Source organism: Protopterus annectens, chromosome 6.part0 (genome assembly GCF_019279795.1).
Source record: "Protopterus annectens isolate FY-2018-M chromosome 6.part0, PAN1.0, whole genome shotgun sequence".
Classification (NCBI taxonomy): domain Eukaryota; kingdom Metazoa; phylum Chordata; order Ceratodontiformes; family Protopteridae; genus Protopterus; species Protopterus annectens.
In genome coordinates, this window is record NC_056737.1 from 222,365,228 (window position 1) to 222,385,985 (window position 20,758).

The window sequence follows — 20,758 nt, forward strand, 5'->3', positions numbered from 1 at the left end:
ACAGACTTTGGTAACCTGTTAAGGTTGGGACTTGTTGGTAGGTAAATTTGTAGCCTTGAAAAATTATTTTTAATACCCATTGGTCCTTTGTTACAGACAGCCAATTTTGTTTGTAAAGGGATAGCCTTCCTCCTAACCTCTGATGGGAGGGGGATTGGGAATCGTTGCATGTTCTTAGCGTAGTGAGTGGACTTAGAGAACTCCCTGCTGTGGAAGTGGTGGAGGGCCACTGCTTAGTCCTTCGCTGGACTTGGTTTTGTGGTCTAACTGGTCTGTCCCTGCGAGACCTCCCTTGAACCTGTCTATTGGGGGCTGAGAAAGACCACTGCTTAGAGGGAAAGTTTCTGGTGAATCTGGGAGGATGAACTTGGAGGAAGTCTGTTTGCATAGATTTTGCTTTATCCTCCATCTTTTTGATGACGACCTCGGCTTTTGATCCAAAGAAGCGGTCTTTATCCAGGAGGGCATCAAGTAGCTCTACTTGAGGCTTCTAGGGCATCAAATCTGCAGTGCAGGGAGTGTTTAGCTACTTGAGAAGTAGAGTGCAGAAGATCTGATAACTCTTTGGAAGTATTCGTGTCAGGTAAAGATTAATTTTTTTTTGTTTTATAAGTTCCAAGGTGTGCTGTTGATATTTTAGCAAATGGAACTGGCAGTTAAGAGGTCTAACAGCTAAGGTTATGGAGGTGTACACTTTCTTACTCCATCTGTCCAGAGCTCGAGTCCTTGTCACCGGGAAATGGGTTTTTAGATGAGCTAGCCTTGACCACTTTGGGCCCCTGTGTGATGACCTCTGGGGTCTGCTGCAGGGTTTTTAAACAAGTACTTATGTGAATCAGGCATCCTGTAGTACCGGTCAGGTTTTCCTAGCAGCAGGGGGTAGAGCGTCAGGGGTGAGGGCTAGATTAATTGAAAACATCATCCACCACATCCAGAATAGGAGGGATGGCCAAGGGTCTGTGTTGAGGAAGATCTAGAAACTCTTAGTCTTTTCTTAGACTGAGGATAATCTTGGGCTTCCCAGTGGAAATGTTCTCTGAGAGTGTGCAGGGTTTCCCCAAATGAAGGATCCTCAGGGGGGAGGCAGAAGGAATAGATTCCACTGCATCCGAATCCTCAAAGGAGGTGAGAGGCTGCTGTTCCTCATATGAATCCAGGTAGTCTGAAATTTCAGAATCCGGCTCTGTGTGAACATCAGGGGAAGTATCCCTCTTTCTTTTAGAAGGAGTGGTATGTCTACCCCTGATGAAAGTGATTATGTCCTCAGCCATTTTCAATAACTGTATCTGAGGCGGTGGAGGAGGAGTAAAATGGTGACTAGAGACCGTTTTCTTTGGGGTGGTCTTGCTTTTAGACCTTAGTAAATCCGTTTGTCATTGGGATGCAGTAGTCGGAGGCAAAGACGTTGGTTTTTGCCTTGAATTGGTTGTGTGAAGAACCTCCTTGGAAGCCGGTGCCTGCACAGTGGCTCCGGACCCAAACGAAGTAAAGATAACTGAGGGATCGGCTGATGAAGCATTCCCTGGCAGCATCTCAGACTCTGAAAGTGTCTCGGTAAAGGCCTGCGAGGGAGACAAGTCGGGCATCAGGAGCTGCGAATGCGCCTCACTGAATTCCTGAGAACTGACAACTTGCTTCTGGGGCAGGTCGTCTGAAGGCTTAAGTTCGTGTGGTCTGTCCCTTTCTTTATAGTTTCATTTTTTGGGAATATCCACAGACTGCTGACCGATGGATACCATTTCGTAATACAAGGAACTACTTCGGAAATGCCTGGCTACAAATTCAACTCTACGGTGAACAGTCCTAGAATTGAAAAGTGCGCAGAACTGACAACAGCGGACGTCGTGGTCTGGGCCTAGACATGGAATGCACAAAGTGTGGAAATCTCGGTGTGGTATTTGTTTTCCACAGCGGAGACAATTATTTACATCTTCAGACATCGGTTAGTGCAAGAAAAAGGACCCTAACGGGGTACTTAGCTTTAGTCATTTTCAGATTTGCCTTCCACTCTGGTAATGACCGACCAGCACATACGCAACTGCTTTTGCTTCAGGCTCCACGGCAAGAAAAACTGATGTAATGGTGCCGGCTGCTCTCCTTTACACCACTGACGACCTTACGTCAGTCCACAGGAGACAGCAGCCGGCGCAGGGGAAAAGCTCGACTCTGGTAATCAGGCCAACAGACGGCTACCCAGCAGGGATAACCCGCAAGTGATGACTGCAACAGTGAAACACAAAGAACATCTATGGTTATGGTAGGATTTTACATAACTATTCTATGCCTTATTCCCATGCTGCAGTCTTCTTACTGTGGGAGAGTACCACAGCTTTGGAAGGAGGAAGGGTGAAGGTAGAGGTAGCTGATTCCAAAAATCCTTGCAGGATTGCCCTTGCAAAACCTGCTCTGGCTCTGGAGATATGATCCAATTTGTAGTGTCTGGTAAAGGTGTATACAGTGGACCAGGTGGTTGCCTCCAGGATGGAGGCTGTGTCTAGGCCCTTGAAGAAGGCCTTGGTGGATGCTACCCTCTGAAGTAAATCCTTACCATGATAGGAGTAGCAGAAGCAAATAGTTTTCCTGATCCAACAGGAGATGGTTGTTCGGAGACTGCCTTGCCCAGGGTCCTGGGATGAATGGATACAAAGTGTTGATTAGATTTTGTAATGGTCTTGGTTTTGTCCAAGTAAAACCTTAGCTGCCTGTGAACATCCAGGGAAATGGAGTATTCTCTCGCTGACATTGGTAGGAGAGGGAAAGAAGGTGGGTAAGGCGAATGGACTGATTTAATGATAGCTCGTTGATGACTTTGGGCATGAAGGAAGGGTTGGTGCACAGGGTCACCTTGTCCTTGGGGAAGATAGTGTAGGGGGGCATGCCATGAGAGCCTGTAACTCTGATACCCTTCTGGCTGAGGTGAAGGCTACCAGCAGGATTGTTTTCCATGTGCACATTTGTAGTGATGCAGAACTAGCTGGTTCACATGGAGCCAGTGTGAGTTTTTCCAAGATAAAGTTTAGGTCCCAAGGCGATGGAATAGGCTTCCTCAGTGGTCTGATGTACAAGACCCCCTTCAGAAACAATTTAACATCTAACCTGGAGAGTAAAAGAGGGTCTAAGGGTAAGCAGGCAGAGATAGCAGAAAGGTGTAGTTTCACTGAAGAGTGTGAAAAGCCTGCCTTGATAAACTGACACACACAAGCTAAGACTAGAGGTACATCGGATAGAAAGGGATACCTAAGTCTTTGGAGACACCATATGGAGAATCTTTCCCATTTTAAAATATAGGATCTCCTTGTGTTAGGTTTCCTGGCCTCCTTCACGACTGAAAGCATATCCTCAGAGTAGTGGTGTCTGAAGGGTATTAAACGTTTAGCACTCAAAGTGTTAGACACAGCATCTCCAGATGACGGTGGATGAGAGTTCCCTTCTCCTATGTGTGTAGGTCCACCTTGTGGGGTAACTTGTGTTGATTGTCCTTGGCGAGGGATAGCAGAAGAGGGAACCAATGCTGCCTTGGCCAATAGGGAGTCACCAGCAAAATTTTTGGATTGTCCCTCCTGATTTTCAGGAGGACCTTTTGAATGAGAAGAAAGGCATACAGAAATCATCCCTTCCATGAGATGGTGAAGGTGTCCACTCTCCAGGCTAGTGAGGAGTGGTCCTTGGTACAGAATTTTCTCAGTTGTCTGTTCTGGGGGAGGCAAATGAGTCTATCTGAGGTGTGCCCCACTGGTGGACAATGTCTAGAAAAACTTCTCTCTGCAACATCCACTAGTGATGCAAAGAGAATGATCTGCTGAGAGTATCCACTTGGTGGCTGTCCTGGGATGGGATGTAGACTGCCTGCAGAGATAAGTGGCTTTGTGAGGCCAGGTCCAAATTTGCATTGTCAGCTTGCAGAGGAGGTAAGATTTGGCCCCCCACCCCATTTGTTGATGCACCACATGACTGTGGTGTTGTTTGTGAAGATTTGCAAGGGGGCTGGCTTTAGTACTGGAAGAAAAACTTTCAGGGCTAAATGAACTGCAGTCATCTTCCTTATGCTGATGTGTTTTTTTCAGGAGGAGTGCCTGCCAGCATTCTTGTACTTTGAGGCCCTTCATGGTAACCCCCCAGTCCAGATTTGAGGCATCTGTGTGCATATGTTGAACTGGTGTGTGTGTGTGTGTGGGGGGGGGGGGTAGGAGGGGAAAGCCTGGGTTCATTTGAACTTGTTGAATCCACCACCATAACTCTGCCTTTAGCCAGGGTAGAAAGGAGATCTGGAACTCTAGAGGGTGGCTGTGTTGGGACCACACATTCTTTAGATATCAATGTAGTTTCCTCATGTGCATTCTGGCTAGTGGAAGCATAGGGATAGTGACTGCCATAAGACCCAGACGTTGCATGAATTGTCTTGCTGACAGCTGGTAGGTCTGGATAAGATCTTGGAAGTGATCTGTTAGGGAAATTACCTTGTCCTGAGGAAGGAATGCCTTAATCAGGTGTGTTCAGATCCTGCATCCCTGGAAGATTTTGTCCTGCCCTGGTGCAAGTGATGATTTGGGGAGATTGAGGGTGAACCCCAACCCTTGTAGACTGCAAATGTTTTCTAGGGTGTTTTCTTTCTCTGCAAGAATGAGAATATAGTCTAGGTAGGGTTAGATTTGAATGCCCTTGGTCCTGCAGTAGGCTATGGTGGGAGCTAGATATCTGGTGAAGACCCTGGGTGCTGTGGATAAACCAAAGGGCAAGGAAGCAAATTGAAAGTGAGAACAGGCCCCAGTAAAATATAAGTACTTTCTGTGACAGGGCTGTATAAGGATGTAGAGATAGGCCTCCTTCAGGTCTAGAGTGGCCATGAACACTTGGGGTGGCAGTAATGGAAGGAGGGTTTGAAGGGATTGCATTCTGAAGAAAGACTTTTAGGAAGACGTTTAGAAGAGACAAAACCAGGATTGGCCTCCATGGTCCATCCTTTTTTGGTACTAGGAATAGCCTTGAGTAAAAACCTTTTCCTTCTTGTCCTGAGGGGACAGGTTCTATGGTTCCATGGGCCAGTAGATCCTGTATAATGTGAGGAATAAGGTGCAGTTTTTTTTGGGGGGGAATGGAATGGGCCTTTCTTTCCAAGATAGGAAATATCCCTTTTCTACTATTGCCAGAACCCAGCGATCTGAGATGACTGTTCTCCAAAATGGCAGGCAGTGGGAGAGATGGGCTGACAGGGGGAGAGGGGCAAGGCAGTCACGTACTGTTGGTACCATTTCTGTCTTGAAAGGGCTGTCTGTGGGTAGCCTGAGAAGGTGCAGGTCTGGAAGAGGTTTGCCTCCTGGTTCCTTTCCTATGCCTGGAAGGAGAAGTAGCAGTGGAGGGGGTTCTTCAGACATAGGAGGTCTTAGGTGGATAGTTTCTGTAGTATTTTGGTATAGGAGATACCAAGAGGTGCTTAATGTCTTGTAGCTCCTTGCTCTTATCTTGAAGGTTTTTAAACAGTTCAGACTGTTTTCCAAACAGAAGGTTGTGATCTAGTGAGGCATGTAGAATTTTAGGTTTGAAATCTTCAGGCAAAGCTTATAGCCAAAGCCATGAATACCTCTGAAACACAGATGCAGACGCAGCAGATATAGCAGAGGCTTCTGCTGCATCACAGCTGCATCTAATCGAGTGCCTGGCTACCTGGGATGCCAGAGTCAGTTTTGATGCTACTTCTGTCTTGTTGGGAGAGTCAGGCAGGGAGGATAGAGGTGTAGATGCTTGGGATATCAAGTCCAAGGCATACTTAATCATATGAGTTTGGTAGTTAATGGCTCTGAAGGCTAGGGTGGAAAAGGTATAAATCTTCTTGCCTAGCCTGTCCATATTCTTGCTACCCTTGTCAGCAGGCAGAAGGGACATGGATAGGATCAGTCTTGAATGCTTGTCAGAGGCCACAACCATGACTGCAGGGTCTACCAAGGGGGGTTTCACAAGAAACCTGCGGTCATTAAGCACCTTATAGAAATGATCAGGTCTCTTATAAGCAGGTGGCTGAAAGTCAGTATTTTTAGATGTTGATGCAAATACATCTAAGTATGCAGGTATAACTGGGGGGATGGCAGATGGTGAAGGAGATTCAACTTACAGCAGCTCAAAATATATTAGCGTTTCAGTCATTTGGAAAGTATCCTATTTGAAATATTCTTTCATTTTAGTAATGGTCTCTCCAAAAGTGATGTCTTCTGGAGGAGAGCCCCCCTCTATGGATTCCTCATCTGGGTGATAGTATTCCAGAGGAGAAGCAATTTGTGATGAGTAAGAAACAGACTCATCTGATAAGGAAAACACTTCCTTCTTCTTCTTCCTGTGAAGTGGGAGGGGGAACAGAAGTAGCTGAGGCAGGTCTTGGCTAAGCACTTGGACAGTGGAGAGTGAGGAGGCCGAAGGCCTAAGGGCCATGAAGGCCAGCATCAAAAATTGTGTAAAAGATTGCCAGTCAGGTAGTCCTTCATTATAGGGAGAAAGATGCTTTCTTTTTAAAGGGGTAATCTTGGGAGAAGGCCTAGTTTCAGGGGCCCGAGCTAAGGAACAGGACTCTGGTTCCTGTATCCCAGACGGGCGTACGGTGGAGCCTGGTTCCCCTCGACTTCGGTAGAAACCAAAACCAACATCTGAGTAACCTCCGCAGATGTGCCGGCCAGTACTTCAGAAGCAACTTCCTCAAGGGGAGCCGACGTAGACAGCTCTAGCGGACATCCCTCACAACCCCTATATCTGCAGTTGAGGGGCGTCTGACAATGGAGGGGAAGAGCTAGTAGGCCATGAAAGCTTGGCCTTTTTTCGTGGTGATTCCACCTGGGTTGCCGATTTAAGATCCATCTTAAGCGCTAACTTTTTAAGCCTCTGATTTTCCAAATATAGATTAAGGGTGGCTAGGCAGCTTCTAAGCATTTTAGAGATGACAGATTGACAAAATGGCACAGGAGGTATGGTCGTACTACCGCCCTAAACAGAATACGCAACAGTCATGGGTGTCCTTATGTGGAATTTGACATCTACATCAGCATTTACCTTTTTTAGTGGACATCTGCTAAGAACAAACAAGCAAAGCAAGCTCAAGCAATAATACATTTTAAGAATTTCCCAACGGGGTACTTAGCTTTAGATGTCTTGATAGTAGAGGAGTGATGCAATCTATCTGACGTTCGACTGAGGTCTGTGCGTGCAGACGTCACATTTAAGGCACCTGGTTTATAGCCCAGCGTGTGATGTCCCATGCACCAACAGCATCCAGGCCTAAGCTTTTGTATAAGCACAGACATTTGGGTCGCCTGAGACGGAGGATCCCACAGTAAGAATACTGCAACATGGGAAGAGAAGGACATCAAAGAGATCCTGTGCCGGTACTAGAAATATTTAAGCACTTTATGAAAGTCTGTATAAAGTAGAGAAATATGGAAATCAAAAAAAGGTACAGATGGAAATGTTTATGGAAGAATTAAACATGCCAAGGTTAAAGGTATTCCTGTAGAAGATCCGGAAGGTTTTGTTTAACAGCATTTTAGCAGAAGCACCAACATCCTAGAAGAAAGTGGCGGTGGCCGTAATACCTAAAGAGGGTAAAGACCCATCAGATCCAGCTTCACACAGGCCCACTTCAATCCTAAACCATGATTATGAAGTGTCTGTCTAAAATGGCTAAATGATTGAAAAAAGTGATGCCAAAATTGACAGATATGGATCAAATTGGTTTTGTGAAGGGGAAGTAAATATCTGACAACATTAACAGAACACTGATGATCCAAGAGAAAGCAGAATGTAAGAAAATACCACTGCTGTTCATAATTTTTGATGCAGAGAAAGCATTTGCCAGAGTAAGCTGGGAGTTTATGAGTAGATGCATTCCGTTATAAAATTATAAGATTGATTAGGAGGGTATACAAGGGATCAGAGGCAAAAAATTTAAGTGGTTGGGTTCCTCTGTGATTATTTCTGTTTGAGCAGAGGAACCAGGCAGGCGTGTTCGCTTTCCTCTGTTACTTGCATTACATTTAGAACCACTGGCGAAGAAAATAAGGGACTCAGAAATTCAAGGATATAACTGGGATGGCAATCGGGGAAACGCTGGCTCTATTTGCAGATATTTTATACCTGATAAAACCAGACAAGGACATTTCAGTGTTGCAGAACATTTTGAGACAGATTCAAATCTTTTCTGCATACAAAATTAATGAAGTTAAAACAAAGGCAATAGTTGCACATGATGTAACTGCGCACAAATTGGTTCAGCAATAGGCATACTTATGGGAACATGAAAAAATGAAGTACTTAGGAGTATGGATTAAAAAGGATTCTGGTGTGGGAGCTAAGGATATGTGGCAGGAGACTAAACACAAGATAATACAAACACTGAGAAATTGGAAGTCTTGTTTTATGGATATGGATAGCAAGTTAAAATGTTTAAGTCCCTTTAGTTTTATACAAAGGTCAAGGGGTGGCTGCTGTGATGAAGCAGTTAGCATTGCCACCTCACAGCAAGAGGTTCTCCGGGTCGATCCTCGGCTGGGGTGTCTTCTGTGCGGAGTCTGCATGTCCTCCCTGTGGTCGTGTGGGTTTCTTCCGAGTGCTCCGGATTCCCAAAGACATGCTTGTAGGTGGATTGGACACGCTAAATTGGTCCCACGCGTGAGTGCGTGTGTATGCCTTCTGTGGAAGGTTGGGCACTGGGCTGGCAACCCAACACCGTAAAATGCCACTGCCAATCATGAGCGGACAAGGTGATCCGCTGTGGCAACCCCTAACTGGGAAAAGCCAAAAGAAGAAAAAGACGTTTTATACACAGGTCAGGCAAATTTTTATCAACCAGTGGACAAGTTGTGGATTGCAATTAAAAAAAACTGAAGGATTTTATCTGGGAGGGGAAGATGGCAAGAGTCAATTGGAAAAAGTTGATTCTTCCAATAGAACAAGGTGGCCTGAGATTACCCAATCTAAAGGGGCATTACAGAGCTACAGTTAAGACTCCTATATACAGTGGATATAAAAAGTGTATTCCCCCCTGTTAAAATGCAAGGTTTTTGTGATATAAAAAAAATGAGACCACAATAAATCATTTCAAAACTTTTCCCAGCTTTAATGTGACCTATAACCTGTACAATTCAGTTGAAAACAAACAAATCTGTTAGAGGAAAAATATAAAAAAATAAAAAATGTACAATAAGCTGATTGCATAAGTGTGCACAACCTTAAACTAATACTTTGTTGAAGCACCTTTTGATTTAATTACAGCATTCAGTCTTCTTGGGTAGCAGTCTATCAGCATGGCACACCTTGAGACTTGGCAATATTGGCCCATTCCAAAACTTTTATTTTCTTCTGGTGAAGCCTTTCTTTTGTTGATCTTGATGTATGCTTGGGGCCATTGTCTTGCTGAAGGGTGAAACTCCTCTTCAGCTTTCTAGCAGATGCCTGAAAGTTTTGGGCCAAAAGTGACTGGTATTTGGAACTCTTCATAATTCCCTCCACCTTGACTAAAGCCCCAGCTCCAGCTGAAGAAAAGCAACCCCAAAGCACGACGCTGCCACCACCATTCTTCACCCTGGGGATGGTGTTCTTTTGGTGATGCAAAGTGTTTTTGCCCCAAATGTACCTTTTGGAATTGTGGCCAAAAAGTTCAACCTTGGTCTCATCAGACCATAACACATTTTCCCACGTGCTTTTGGGAGACGATGTATTGTTTTACAAATTTTAGCCAGGCCTAGATGTTTTTCTGTGTAAGAAAAGGCTTCCATCTTGCAAACCTCCCCCTTAGTCCAGACATATGGAGAATACGGGAGGCTGTTGTCACATGTAGTACACAAACAGTACTTGCCAGAGATTCCTGCTGCTCCTTCAGTGTTGCTGTAGGTCTCTTGGCAGCCTCCCTGACCAGTTTTCGTCTTGTCTTTTCATCAATTTTGGAGGGACGTCCAGTTCTTTGCAACGTCACTGTTGCCCCATATTTTCTCCAATTTTTGATTACAATGGTATATCCAATGGTGTGGAAATCTTTTTGTACCCTTCTCCTGACAGATACATTTCAACAATGAGATCCCTTTGATACTCTGCAAGCTCTCTTCGAACCATGGCTTTTGGTATAGCAGGCAACTGAGTAAATGTCAGGAAAATACTACTAGGATGGCTGAACTTTATTTGGGGCTAATCAGAGTCTCTTTAAATGATGGCAGGTGTATACCCAAGAAGACTGAAAGCTGTAATTAAATCAAAAGGTGCTTCAACAAAGTATTAGTTTATGGTTGTGCACACTTATGCACTTTGAAATGATTTATTGTGGTCTCATTTTTTTATATCACAAAAACCTGTACACTTTTTATATCCACTGTATAAGCACAAGCAGAAACATATAATTTAAAGTGGAAAGGGATGATGATGAAACAGGAGGAAAGCTCAAGAAACAATGAGAGACCAGGACTTTAGATCCAGATCCTTAAGGAGAACAACCATACAAAATATTAGAATACTTTCTGCTACTTTATGAATATAAGCACTAAGCCAACAATGGAGAAAGGCGATTCTCCCAATAGATATGACTGCAATTAGGGATACAGACTGGGATTTATTGGAGAAAACTGGCAAAAGAACCAAGTATTGGGAGCAAATAATTAAACAGGGAAAGGTAACAGAATGGGAAGAAGTCAAGAATTTATTTGGACTGTAGACTACACACACAGTGAAAATTCTAGTTTGGCTAGGTTTTTCTTTTAGTTTTTACTAACTGTTTCTAAAGTAGAGCCAAACAGTCCACTTATGCTTTGCTGATGAGGTCATAAAATGGCCGAAACATGTACATCCACAGCTAGTGGTGTTTGGCTTTATTGGCCTGAATGTATCCACAAAGACTTAAAAAGAAATAGAAAAAAAGTCATGGACATTCAAAAGTCATACAGATGAAACACTTGATGATCTTAAGGGGTCATTTGCATATATCCCATATGCCTCTGTTACAGGAGGGTTTAAGGTATCCCACAATGAAATATCTAGCTAGGCTACATTTTTCTTATAGTTTTTCCCTACTGATGGTAGTGTAATGCCCCTCATCAGCAGAGGCAAAAAAAGGAATTGAACCTGTTATTTCTCCGCTACTTCAGCAAGGAATAATAGTCCCTTACTAGGAGCTCGTGTAACATGCCTATTTCACCAGTTAAAAAACTGATTAAAGACACCAAATGCAATAGCAGTGCCAACTTTTCCCACAGAACCTAACCCAGCTACTATACTAGGTTCATAGGATAATACTAGGCTATTGGCTCAGAGGCCCTTACAAGCCTAGCCAAGAATTTCACCCATGTTCCCACAAAGTCAGCACCTGTTTTCCCTGTCCAGCAGGGACATAGGTGGGATCCCAGAGGGTATATTTTCTGTTTCCCATCCAGTCGTCCAGGTTCCTCTTAAAGACAGCTAGTGAGATACTCTGCTCGACATGGTGAGGAAGTCTATTCCATAGATGGGGAGTTGTTGGGACAAAAATCTGTCCCGCCAAGTACTGTTAGTGTCACAGACCAGGTTGAGACTTTGCATGCAGGTTGCACAAGTGGAGTTTGACTTATGGATATGCAGCAACTCCATCAAGGTTAAGTCTGAGATGGCCATGTATGCCAGACACAGGTCACTTAAGCTCCATTCCTCAGACAGCCACCACATTTTCATTGATTGACATTTCCTCTACTTTCTTTTCTATTCCTATTCACCCACACAGTCAATATTTGTTTGCTTTTACTGATACAGGGCAACAATACATATGGAGAAGGTTATATCAAGCTGGTGTATAACCGCACACTTTTGTTACACAGAAATAAGGGCGCAATTAGATAGAATTCAATTTCCCTGTGGGTCACCCGAATATTGTATGTGGATGAGTTGCAATTAGCTTCGGATTGTTATTCTGGCTGCCAACAAGATACTATTTTTCTTTTTACTAAACTAGCATTATTGGGGCTCAAAGTGAACAAGATGAAACTGCAGCTGTGAAAAACCACAAACCCATTATTTAGGACATCTTATTTCAGAAGAATAGTGACAGATTTTGCCTATATGCATTATACCTATTTGAGATGACTGAAAAAGCTGCAAGCTTTTTTTAGTATTGACAGACTAGTGTCATTAAATGGTCCTGAATTATGCAGAAGTAGTAAAGCCTTTGTTAGTATTATTGAAAAAGATAGCTCTGAGCCCTTGCCTTGACAAGAGAATCATGAATAGGTTTTCGTTCAACTACAAATGCTTCTTTCAAATTCTCCTGCCCCTGGGCTACCAGATTATTCAAAGATATGTTTCCCTCTCTATTATGAAACAAATAAAATAGCATTAGGATTACTCCCACAGCACAGAAATGATGGTTTTAGATCTGTTGTTTATTTCAGTAGAATTTATGGCAGTGGCGACGATGGCAATTATAGTAGAAAAGGAGGCTGTCCTAACTCTTGGGCATGAGACTTTTGCAGCAGTTCCACAATCTGTAGAACTACTGCTGTTAAAACAAAAACACAGTACTTGTCAACCTCTAGATTGTCTAAATGTGAATTGTCTTTGCTTAATAATTCTTTGCAGATTATTAGATATCACCCCTCTTAATCCTATTTCTTTAATCCCTACAGAAGATGAAGGACAACCTCATGACTGCATGTTCATTGTTAACCATGTGCTTCCTCTTAGGGAGTTCCATCATTTGGGAGTAAAATGGAGTGAATAATAGGCAAACTTTGACTGACTGGTATGGGTGGACATATGCTAAATCATTCAGCACTTTGTAAATACTTGTACAGTGTATGTTCAATACAATGTGTCAAAGAGTGCTCCTGTTCCCAAACAATCTTTAAAAAAGCCTTGGGAACCTTTTGTTGTATACAGTGGTATTTTACTGAATCCCCACAACATCAAAACTTGAAGTACATTTTAGTATTTGTATGTTTTTTTCTAATGGATTGGAGGTCATCTCTGCTAGGAATGATGGGACTATGGTTGCCAAGAAACTTTTGCAAGAAAACATAACCTGGTATGAACTCATTTTACAAGTCAGATAATACAGAAAGTGCATAAAATCATGTAAGTAAAACTACTATATTGTTGCCCGCAAAGACTCCAGGCTTCAAGAATTGCTGACAGAATGAATCAAACTAAAACAAACAAAAAAAAATAGAACTGCAAAACTGTATGAGCACACTGGCCTTAAGTGGCTGGGGTCTTTGCCTCTAGTACTGTTTAGCATTCACATTGCAGTTAGCACTTTTAGAAAGTACTCTACCCCACAAGATCCATATGGGATGACCCATGAGGATGCCAAGCTCTACCACTGCCCAGTAATTTGGACTTGCAAGATGCTGATGAATCTATTTTTCTTTATTGCAAGTCTCTCATTTCCATTCTTTAGCATATTCATTTGCAGGTCACTGCAGTGCAACAGCAACCTGACATCACCTCCTGTCATATGATCACAAGCCATTGGGTACACATATGCTCTTTCTCCAGATACCACACCCTCCACCCTTGACGGAAAGAACCTCTGCTCATTCTCCTTATGAGAACCACTGCCATTCGATGTGAAGGACCAATCACCTGGATTCTTATCTCTCAGGTCAAAAATGCCATTCCAAGTGACGAATACTAATGAAATGTCAACGTCATTCCACGTATCTCCGGTAACGAACCCATTTTAGCCTGCACCAGAAGAAAAAGCAGGGAAGGCAAGAAGCCAGGAAGTGAGGCCCAGTAATCTGGCAATTGCATCTACAGTGGACAATGATTTGAAATTAGCTCCGATATCAGAAAATGAGGTCAGGCAACCAAACACTGCTCATAAAATTTCCATCAGCAAAGGACCCAGTGAGTAATTTGTTTGGAAATTAACAATATATTACCTATAAAAAGAAAGTGATTCATCCTTCTTTGCAGTTCCTTGAGAACCCTCTCCAGCCCTGCCCTGCTCAACATTCATATGGACTCATCACTGGAACGGCTGTACTGCTACTCATAATTTATTACATTTCTTTTTCCAATAGAAGCCATCAGAATTGTAAGCACTAAACAATTTTCTATAAAAAAGAAACATTTTGTTAAAAAAGAACAGATATCATCAGACTGGCATCCTAATCGTATTTTTTCTACCACAATGTACACTTATGCTAAGACACTGAATGGTAGTTAACTTCTGGGTGTATTCGCATATACAAATGGTACACAATGGGTGTTTTCCTTTGTTCCCAATACCAGTAACATTTGGGACAATACTAGTGACCAAACACAGAAGTGGCAGAAATAATGCTTGGCATAATGTTACCCCTCCCCCCTTCTCTAGATTTATTCCACTCCAGTTGTCAGCAACTATACAGGAACATGCTTGCTGGTGGGTGAAGTGACTGCAACATTACTATGTGAAAGTATGAAGGGGGACTTGATAAAGATGATGCACAGATTGAAGTCTATGAAGAATGTCCTGAACGCATATATCCCATTCTGAAACTTAGAAACTGTGTGTGAACGAAGTGAGCAGGAATGTGGAAGTATGCTTCTTTCATGTGTACAACACAAAATAGTTCCATTGTGCCTGTAACAAAGACCCAGTTTCACTGCCTAAAAATGGACACAAGAAAATGAATTGCCCTTAGGCTGTCTGCTTGGAAGACTTGAGGCTATGTACTGCAGAAGTTCTAAAAAAGGGGCTAACCTCACAGGTGGTGGTGCCTGATGTGATGGCGAGGAAAACAGTTTGAGTGTTAATGAACCAAAAGCAACACACAGGTCGAAGCAAACAGACTTCTAAGCTTGTACTCAGAAAGCAGATTGTCCCTAGATTGACTAATTCCAAGGTCTAAGAAATAAAGGCAGATCACCAAACTCAAATTCCCTGGCAACATGGAAAGGGTTGTGGCTGGGATGCAATTAAGTTGTGGTTTCCTGTAACCTTACTGTGTCTCTCCTGATGTGACAAATTTGCCTTGAACCTAAAGCTTAAAGGAATAATCCCACTGCCTGAACTTCTCTTAGGCTGAGTGGCAGCCAGGTTTTCAGACTTGCGCAGTTAATGGACAGAAGTGATTGCCTAGCTTCTCTAAGGGTTGAAAATGATTGCCTTAACTTTTCCAAAACAGTTAGTACCAACAGAAAAAGCATTTTGCAGTCTTAGCTGCATCCCATTAGGAAATGGGAAACTATATTCACAAATTAGTGTCTCTCATCAAAACCATCCTTGTGTCTCAGTATTAGGTTAAGATTCAATTAAAGACTTAAAGGACTATGATAAACAAACATCTATTTATCCTTCTTCTGAAGCAGCATGATTGGTCTTTGAACTGGAAAGTGATTTGTCTAGATCTTTCTGGGATTGCTGAATTCACTTCCAACATCCTGTGAGACATAATCTATGGGTATGTGCAGCACATTTTCTATTACCACAAATCCAGGTGCATGGAAGTTCACTAAAATAAACATAGTCAGCCAATTTGTGTTTTTTGTGGGTATACACTACCTCTGTTTAACAGTTTATCATGACAGCGGATATGGCTACTGGATTCTGGGCCAGCAAAGGATACTCTACAGGTTAACTGCTGCTTTTTGTCCTCCCAGTCACGTCTGACCTGAAAAAACATCATTACACTAAACAGCCAACTTCAGTGCAAATTTGAGACCTAAAACTTACTTAAGGGTAGAGGCAGTCTGCTGTTAATTTATCAGCTAAATTACATTGTCAGTCAGTTTTGTGATATTCTCTTAAGAAACTATTCCAGAAATAAAACAGATGTCCTTTCTACAGATAAACTGCTTTGGTTAATGTTGTTTTCATTTACACAGCAGAAGCATACAGTAACCACAGGGTATAAAACCAAGCAGGAGTGAGCAAGGTATTCAATACTGTGGAATAGCTTTGCCTAATTAAATGTCAATAGAGTGGCACTATCAACAAGTAAAGAATGACTAGAAACATAATAGCTAAAAAAAAAAATCGTGCTCTCATTTTTCCAGATAGCTTGGTACTAATTCACATAAGCTCTTCACAATGAGTCCGTGTGTGCCACAATGACATATGCTATAAACAAGATTTCAGGCTGCACACCAAGATGATTAATTCTTAGCCTGTCAGGCAAACTGCATTAAAAGAGAGTCATTAAAGACTAGGCTTCCAAAAACAAAACTGCTACTCATCTTTGTTCCTAGTGTACACTGTTACTGGGAAGCATTTAAAGCTTATGAGCAACTACCACTACTGTTTGAAAAGTAACCATTAGCAAAATCACTGAACTCTCACTGCAGATAAATATCCCAAACATAAGTTTGTGGGCAAACATTCTGCTCCAGGCTTGTTCCTGAAAACTGGTTACAATAATCTCAGACCACAAACGCTTCATTTTACATCAGCACTGCTACCAGAAATTAGGTCCTTACTTTTACATAGTATGTTGTAAGAATTTTCCTGAGGTCAAAGACTTGCAACATGGAAGCCGCACTGTTGTCTGTGATACTGTAGCCTTCAATGACATACTTCGTGACCAATACTTCCCAAGCTAACCATCGTTGACCAAAGGCAGCATTAAATGAGAGTACATGAGGTATATGACCTGCTTCACAGCAGCAACATCCCTCATCCTCCTCCACACCTTCTGTTATTGCCTCAACTTCTCTCTGTTGACAGTATGTACCTAAGTGTCGGAGAAAGAACAGCAGTCATCTTGTGAAGGTACAAATGACAAGTAAATAACACAAGAAACAGTTAAAGATTAACAGATGTTGCCTATACAACATATACTACCACCAGGTTGGACGTGCATTACTGAGACACATCATCAGATGAAGTGGATAAATAATGTTTTTGGCATTTACAATATGCTGCTTTCACTACCAGTAATAGAACCAAAAAAGAAACAGCTGAGAAAATGAAATAATTCTCATATTTTGCTTGCATGGTCAAGTTACACACCACATGTGCTCAAATGTGACTAATAAGTGTTTGTTAGTTTTACCATTCTATGAATACAATCTGCAATAAACTTTTATGAATTAAACAGCAGTGTAACACTGGCAATATTTAAAAGTCATCATGGAACTGACCAATGGCACTATGGAAGCAAAAGATGCCTTTTCAGCAATACTTATATTGCAAGGGGATATATCTGCATTTGCTGCCCTTCAGAAGAGATTGTTAAATTGAAGCTCATGAATGGAGTTGGTGGTAACTCAAATGGATAGAAAAGATCCCATGTCACTTAATGAAAAGAGCAGAAGTTGTTCCTCCATGCCCTAGCCAACTATCTCTTTAGTCAGAATGAATACCACCTTGGGTCTACCCTGCACAAAGTCTACTTGCTTATGGGGCCTGAACCGGTCAACAAGGTGTAAATAAAATGCATTTTTATATGAAACAATAGATAAAATATGTAGAACAAGCACACAACTCATCTAACCAATCCTGCCCTCAGTAATCAGGTGATTATGTTTCACATGCTGATATCACAAAATATATTGAAAAAAATCTAATTTCATGTAAAAGTAATGAAACAAATAATAATGTAATAACTGCAATGCTTGCAAAATGTATTCTATCATAGGCTTAAGATTTTCTTTCTACCATTAATTTTCAAGAAGTAATACCATGACTGGTGAGCAATGACTTTTTTAAATGTGTGCCTTATCGTACCCTCCAAGTGCCTAAAACACTTGTTCATTAATTTAATTATATGTGAAAAAAAAAAAACACGTGAGGCAAAAAGTCCATCATCTTAATAGCAAGCATTTAAAAATCTAAGTGGTTTTAAACCATTTTGATGTTACAGTTAAAAAGATGAATTTTTGTTAGTTAAAAGTATAAAAAGAAGTTTTGTACTTATTACAGCGTTCCATCTGAGTTGTTTTTTTCTTTAGTCTTCAACCTGTGTGTTCAGATCAGACATTAGATACGACCTGGCCATATACTACAGCTCTAGGATCTGAAAATCTGAGCTTCTCCCCTACCCATTATGTCCTGCTCTCCCCTCAGATCGAGTTTGCTGTTCACAATCCACCTATTGTGTACAACAAAAGGTAATAAATGTATGTCTCTGTATAGAATAGAAAAAGAGCACTTCAGGAGCTCAAACAGATAAAGGGATATCCATAATCATATCCATCACGTCCTAAAAATCTGGAAGAGGGAGTGGAGGTTGATGACAAATGAAAATCCAACTCCTCAGATGTTAAGTACACAAGTTCTTTATCTGAAGTTGTTTTTCATTTGATCTTCAATCTGTGGAAGAGTGCCCAGCTATAGACCTCTTGGGCAGCCCTTGTGGAATGATATTTTGGAGCATAGCAGAACCAAAGGAGGCCCTGTTCCTGGGAATAATGTCAAATTTGTAATGAGATATAAAGGTATGCACATCAGACCAAGTAACTGCACAGCAGATATCATCAACAGGAACTCCAGACCAAAAGGCAGTGGAAGTGGACACAGACCTGGTAGAATGAGCCCTGATCGGTACAGGTAAGGGTATTCCTTTAATGGAATAAACAAGTGAAATGCAGCTTGTAAGCCAATTAGCCCCAGTTACTTTGGGAATTGGTTTCCCTAAATTAGCTTTCGATAAAGATACAAAGAGCTGGTCAGACTTCCTGAAATGTTTAGTTCTATCCAAATTAAACAGCAATTGTCTATGTATACTTAGGATATAGAGTTTGTATTTACCTTTGTTTTGAAAACTGGGAGACTGATGACTTGACTTATGTCAGTCTCAGATGCAACCTTCAGCAGGAAAGAAGCACTGGTACGCACAGTCACTCTGTCCTTGTGGAAGATCAAATAAGGTGGCTTAATAGATAAAAAGCTTGTAGTTCAGACACTCTTTTAGCTGAAGTGATGGCTACTAAGAAGGCAGTCTTCCATGACAAGAACTTCAAATTAACTTTAGCTCCAGTTCAAAAGGAGGTACAGCCAATGCTTGCAAAACCATAGTGAGGTCCCATGGTGGAGTAGGATCCTTGATAGGTGGGCAAAGAAGAAAAATGCCCTTAGGAAAGGTCTTGCACAACTTAGATGAGGCCAGAGGTGATGAATTTTCCCCAATGTGAAAATTAGAAATGGCTGCCAATTACACTTTCACAGCTGAAAAACTAGCTCTGTTAAGAAAAACAGACACTAGAAAGTCTAAAACAGCAGGAATGGGAGCCATAAAGGGATCCAGCTGATTTTGGTGAGCCCAAGTGGAAAACCTCTTCCACTTGCTGTTATATATTTTCCTGGCTAAAGCTTTATGCGCTGCAACCAAAATCTTTTCTAACTGGGGAAGCCGGTCTGGGATTTCTAGCCATCACTGGAATTGGAGCAATCAAACAGTCAGTTTTAAGCTGGATAGATCTGAGTGAGAGTATTCCGAAGGATGGGGCAGAAGGCCCTGAAAGAGATCCAGAGTCCATGGTGGCCAAATCAGGTGAGACCAAAGGAAGGGAAAACAAACTTGCTGAGGCCAAAATGGAGCAATAAGGATTACTTTGCACTTCAACCTCTGAGCTTTCTGGAGGAATTTGGGAATGAAAGGAAGAGGAGGGTAAGCAGAAAGCAAACCGGGGGGGGGGGGGGGCAAGCATGGACTACAGCATCTCTCAGAGACTGTCCATGAGGAGGGTTTAGGGAAAAAACTCGCTGCATTTGGTGTTGGAAGGAGACATGAAGAGATCGCAGCAAGACTAACCCCAGTTCTGGAAGATCATGTTTGCCACTGAAGGATTTCAGAGACTTCTTGTGAGGCATCAGAATGGTCCTGCTTAGCCTGTCCGCTAGAATGTCTGACTTCCCCAGAAGGTGTGTTGCCACTAGAAAGCAGTTGGAAGAGATTACCCATTGTGCCACAACCTCTTAGCCTCTCGACATAAGGGGTAAGATTTGGTTCCTCCATGCTTGTTGATGTACCAAATAACTGACATGTATGTCTGAACTGCAATGGTTCCTGTGGGAAAAGAGGCTTGAAGGGCTTGCAGCGCTAGGAGCATCGCTCTCATCTCCAGGGTGTATATATACAAATTGGTCTCTAATGGGGTCCTGGTGCCTTGGACTGTCTGATCCCATTAGAGACCAATTTGCAAATATACGTCCTGGAGATGAGAGCGGTGCTCCTAGCATTGCAAGCCCTTCAAGCCCCCACACCCAAGCTGAGAAGCATCTATGGTCACTGAGGCCTTCGTGGAGGAAGGATAAAGGGACAATCTTGCTCGAGAACCTGAGATTGAAGCCACCAGAGAAGAGATTCCTTGCATACTCAAGACAGCCTGACTGGATGATTTAGAAGATAACATAGAAAAGACCATTGGACTGCTAATATCCACTGAAGTATTCTCATATGGAGACGAGTTGTAGGAACAAGAGTTATGGTGGCAGTCATGGAGCCCAATGCTCTTAGAACAAACTTACTGGAGGCGAAGGGATGTCTAGAATCTGTTTGACATGGAGTCAGAGTGCAGACCCTGTCTGGAGGGAGAAGAGCCAAGCAATGTGTTGTGTCCAGACAGGCTCTGATGAAATGCATCACCTGGACTGGACGGATATGTGATTTCTTTAGACTGATGGAGATCGAGATGCCCAAGGTTGAGGCTAGTTGAAAGAGATAGTCTCTGGCCCAGAGTAGCTGATGGCTGGTGCAGCCAATTGCCCAGACAGAGAAACACACAGAATCCTTGCAGTCTCAGGTGAGCTGATACTACTGCCATGCATTTGGTGAACACCCTGGGGGCTGTGGTGAGACCAAAGGGGAGGACTCTGAGCTGGTAATGACTGGCTCCCACC

General features: G+C 42.4%; 1 protein-coding gene across 1 annotated transcript in view; it reads right to left on the minus strand.

Moving 5' to 3' along the window:
- Window positions 1-20,758, minus strand: part of PCNX1 (pecanex 1) — a 3,150,868-nt gene that overhangs the window by 857,629 nt on the left and 2,272,481 nt on the right. Inside the window, exon 26 of the mRNA XM_044073489.1 lies at window positions 16,396-16,649. Coding sequence (XP_043929424.1) covers window positions 16,396-16,649 — 254 coding nt within the window. The remainder of the gene's footprint in view (window positions 1-16,395; window positions 16,650-20,758) is intronic.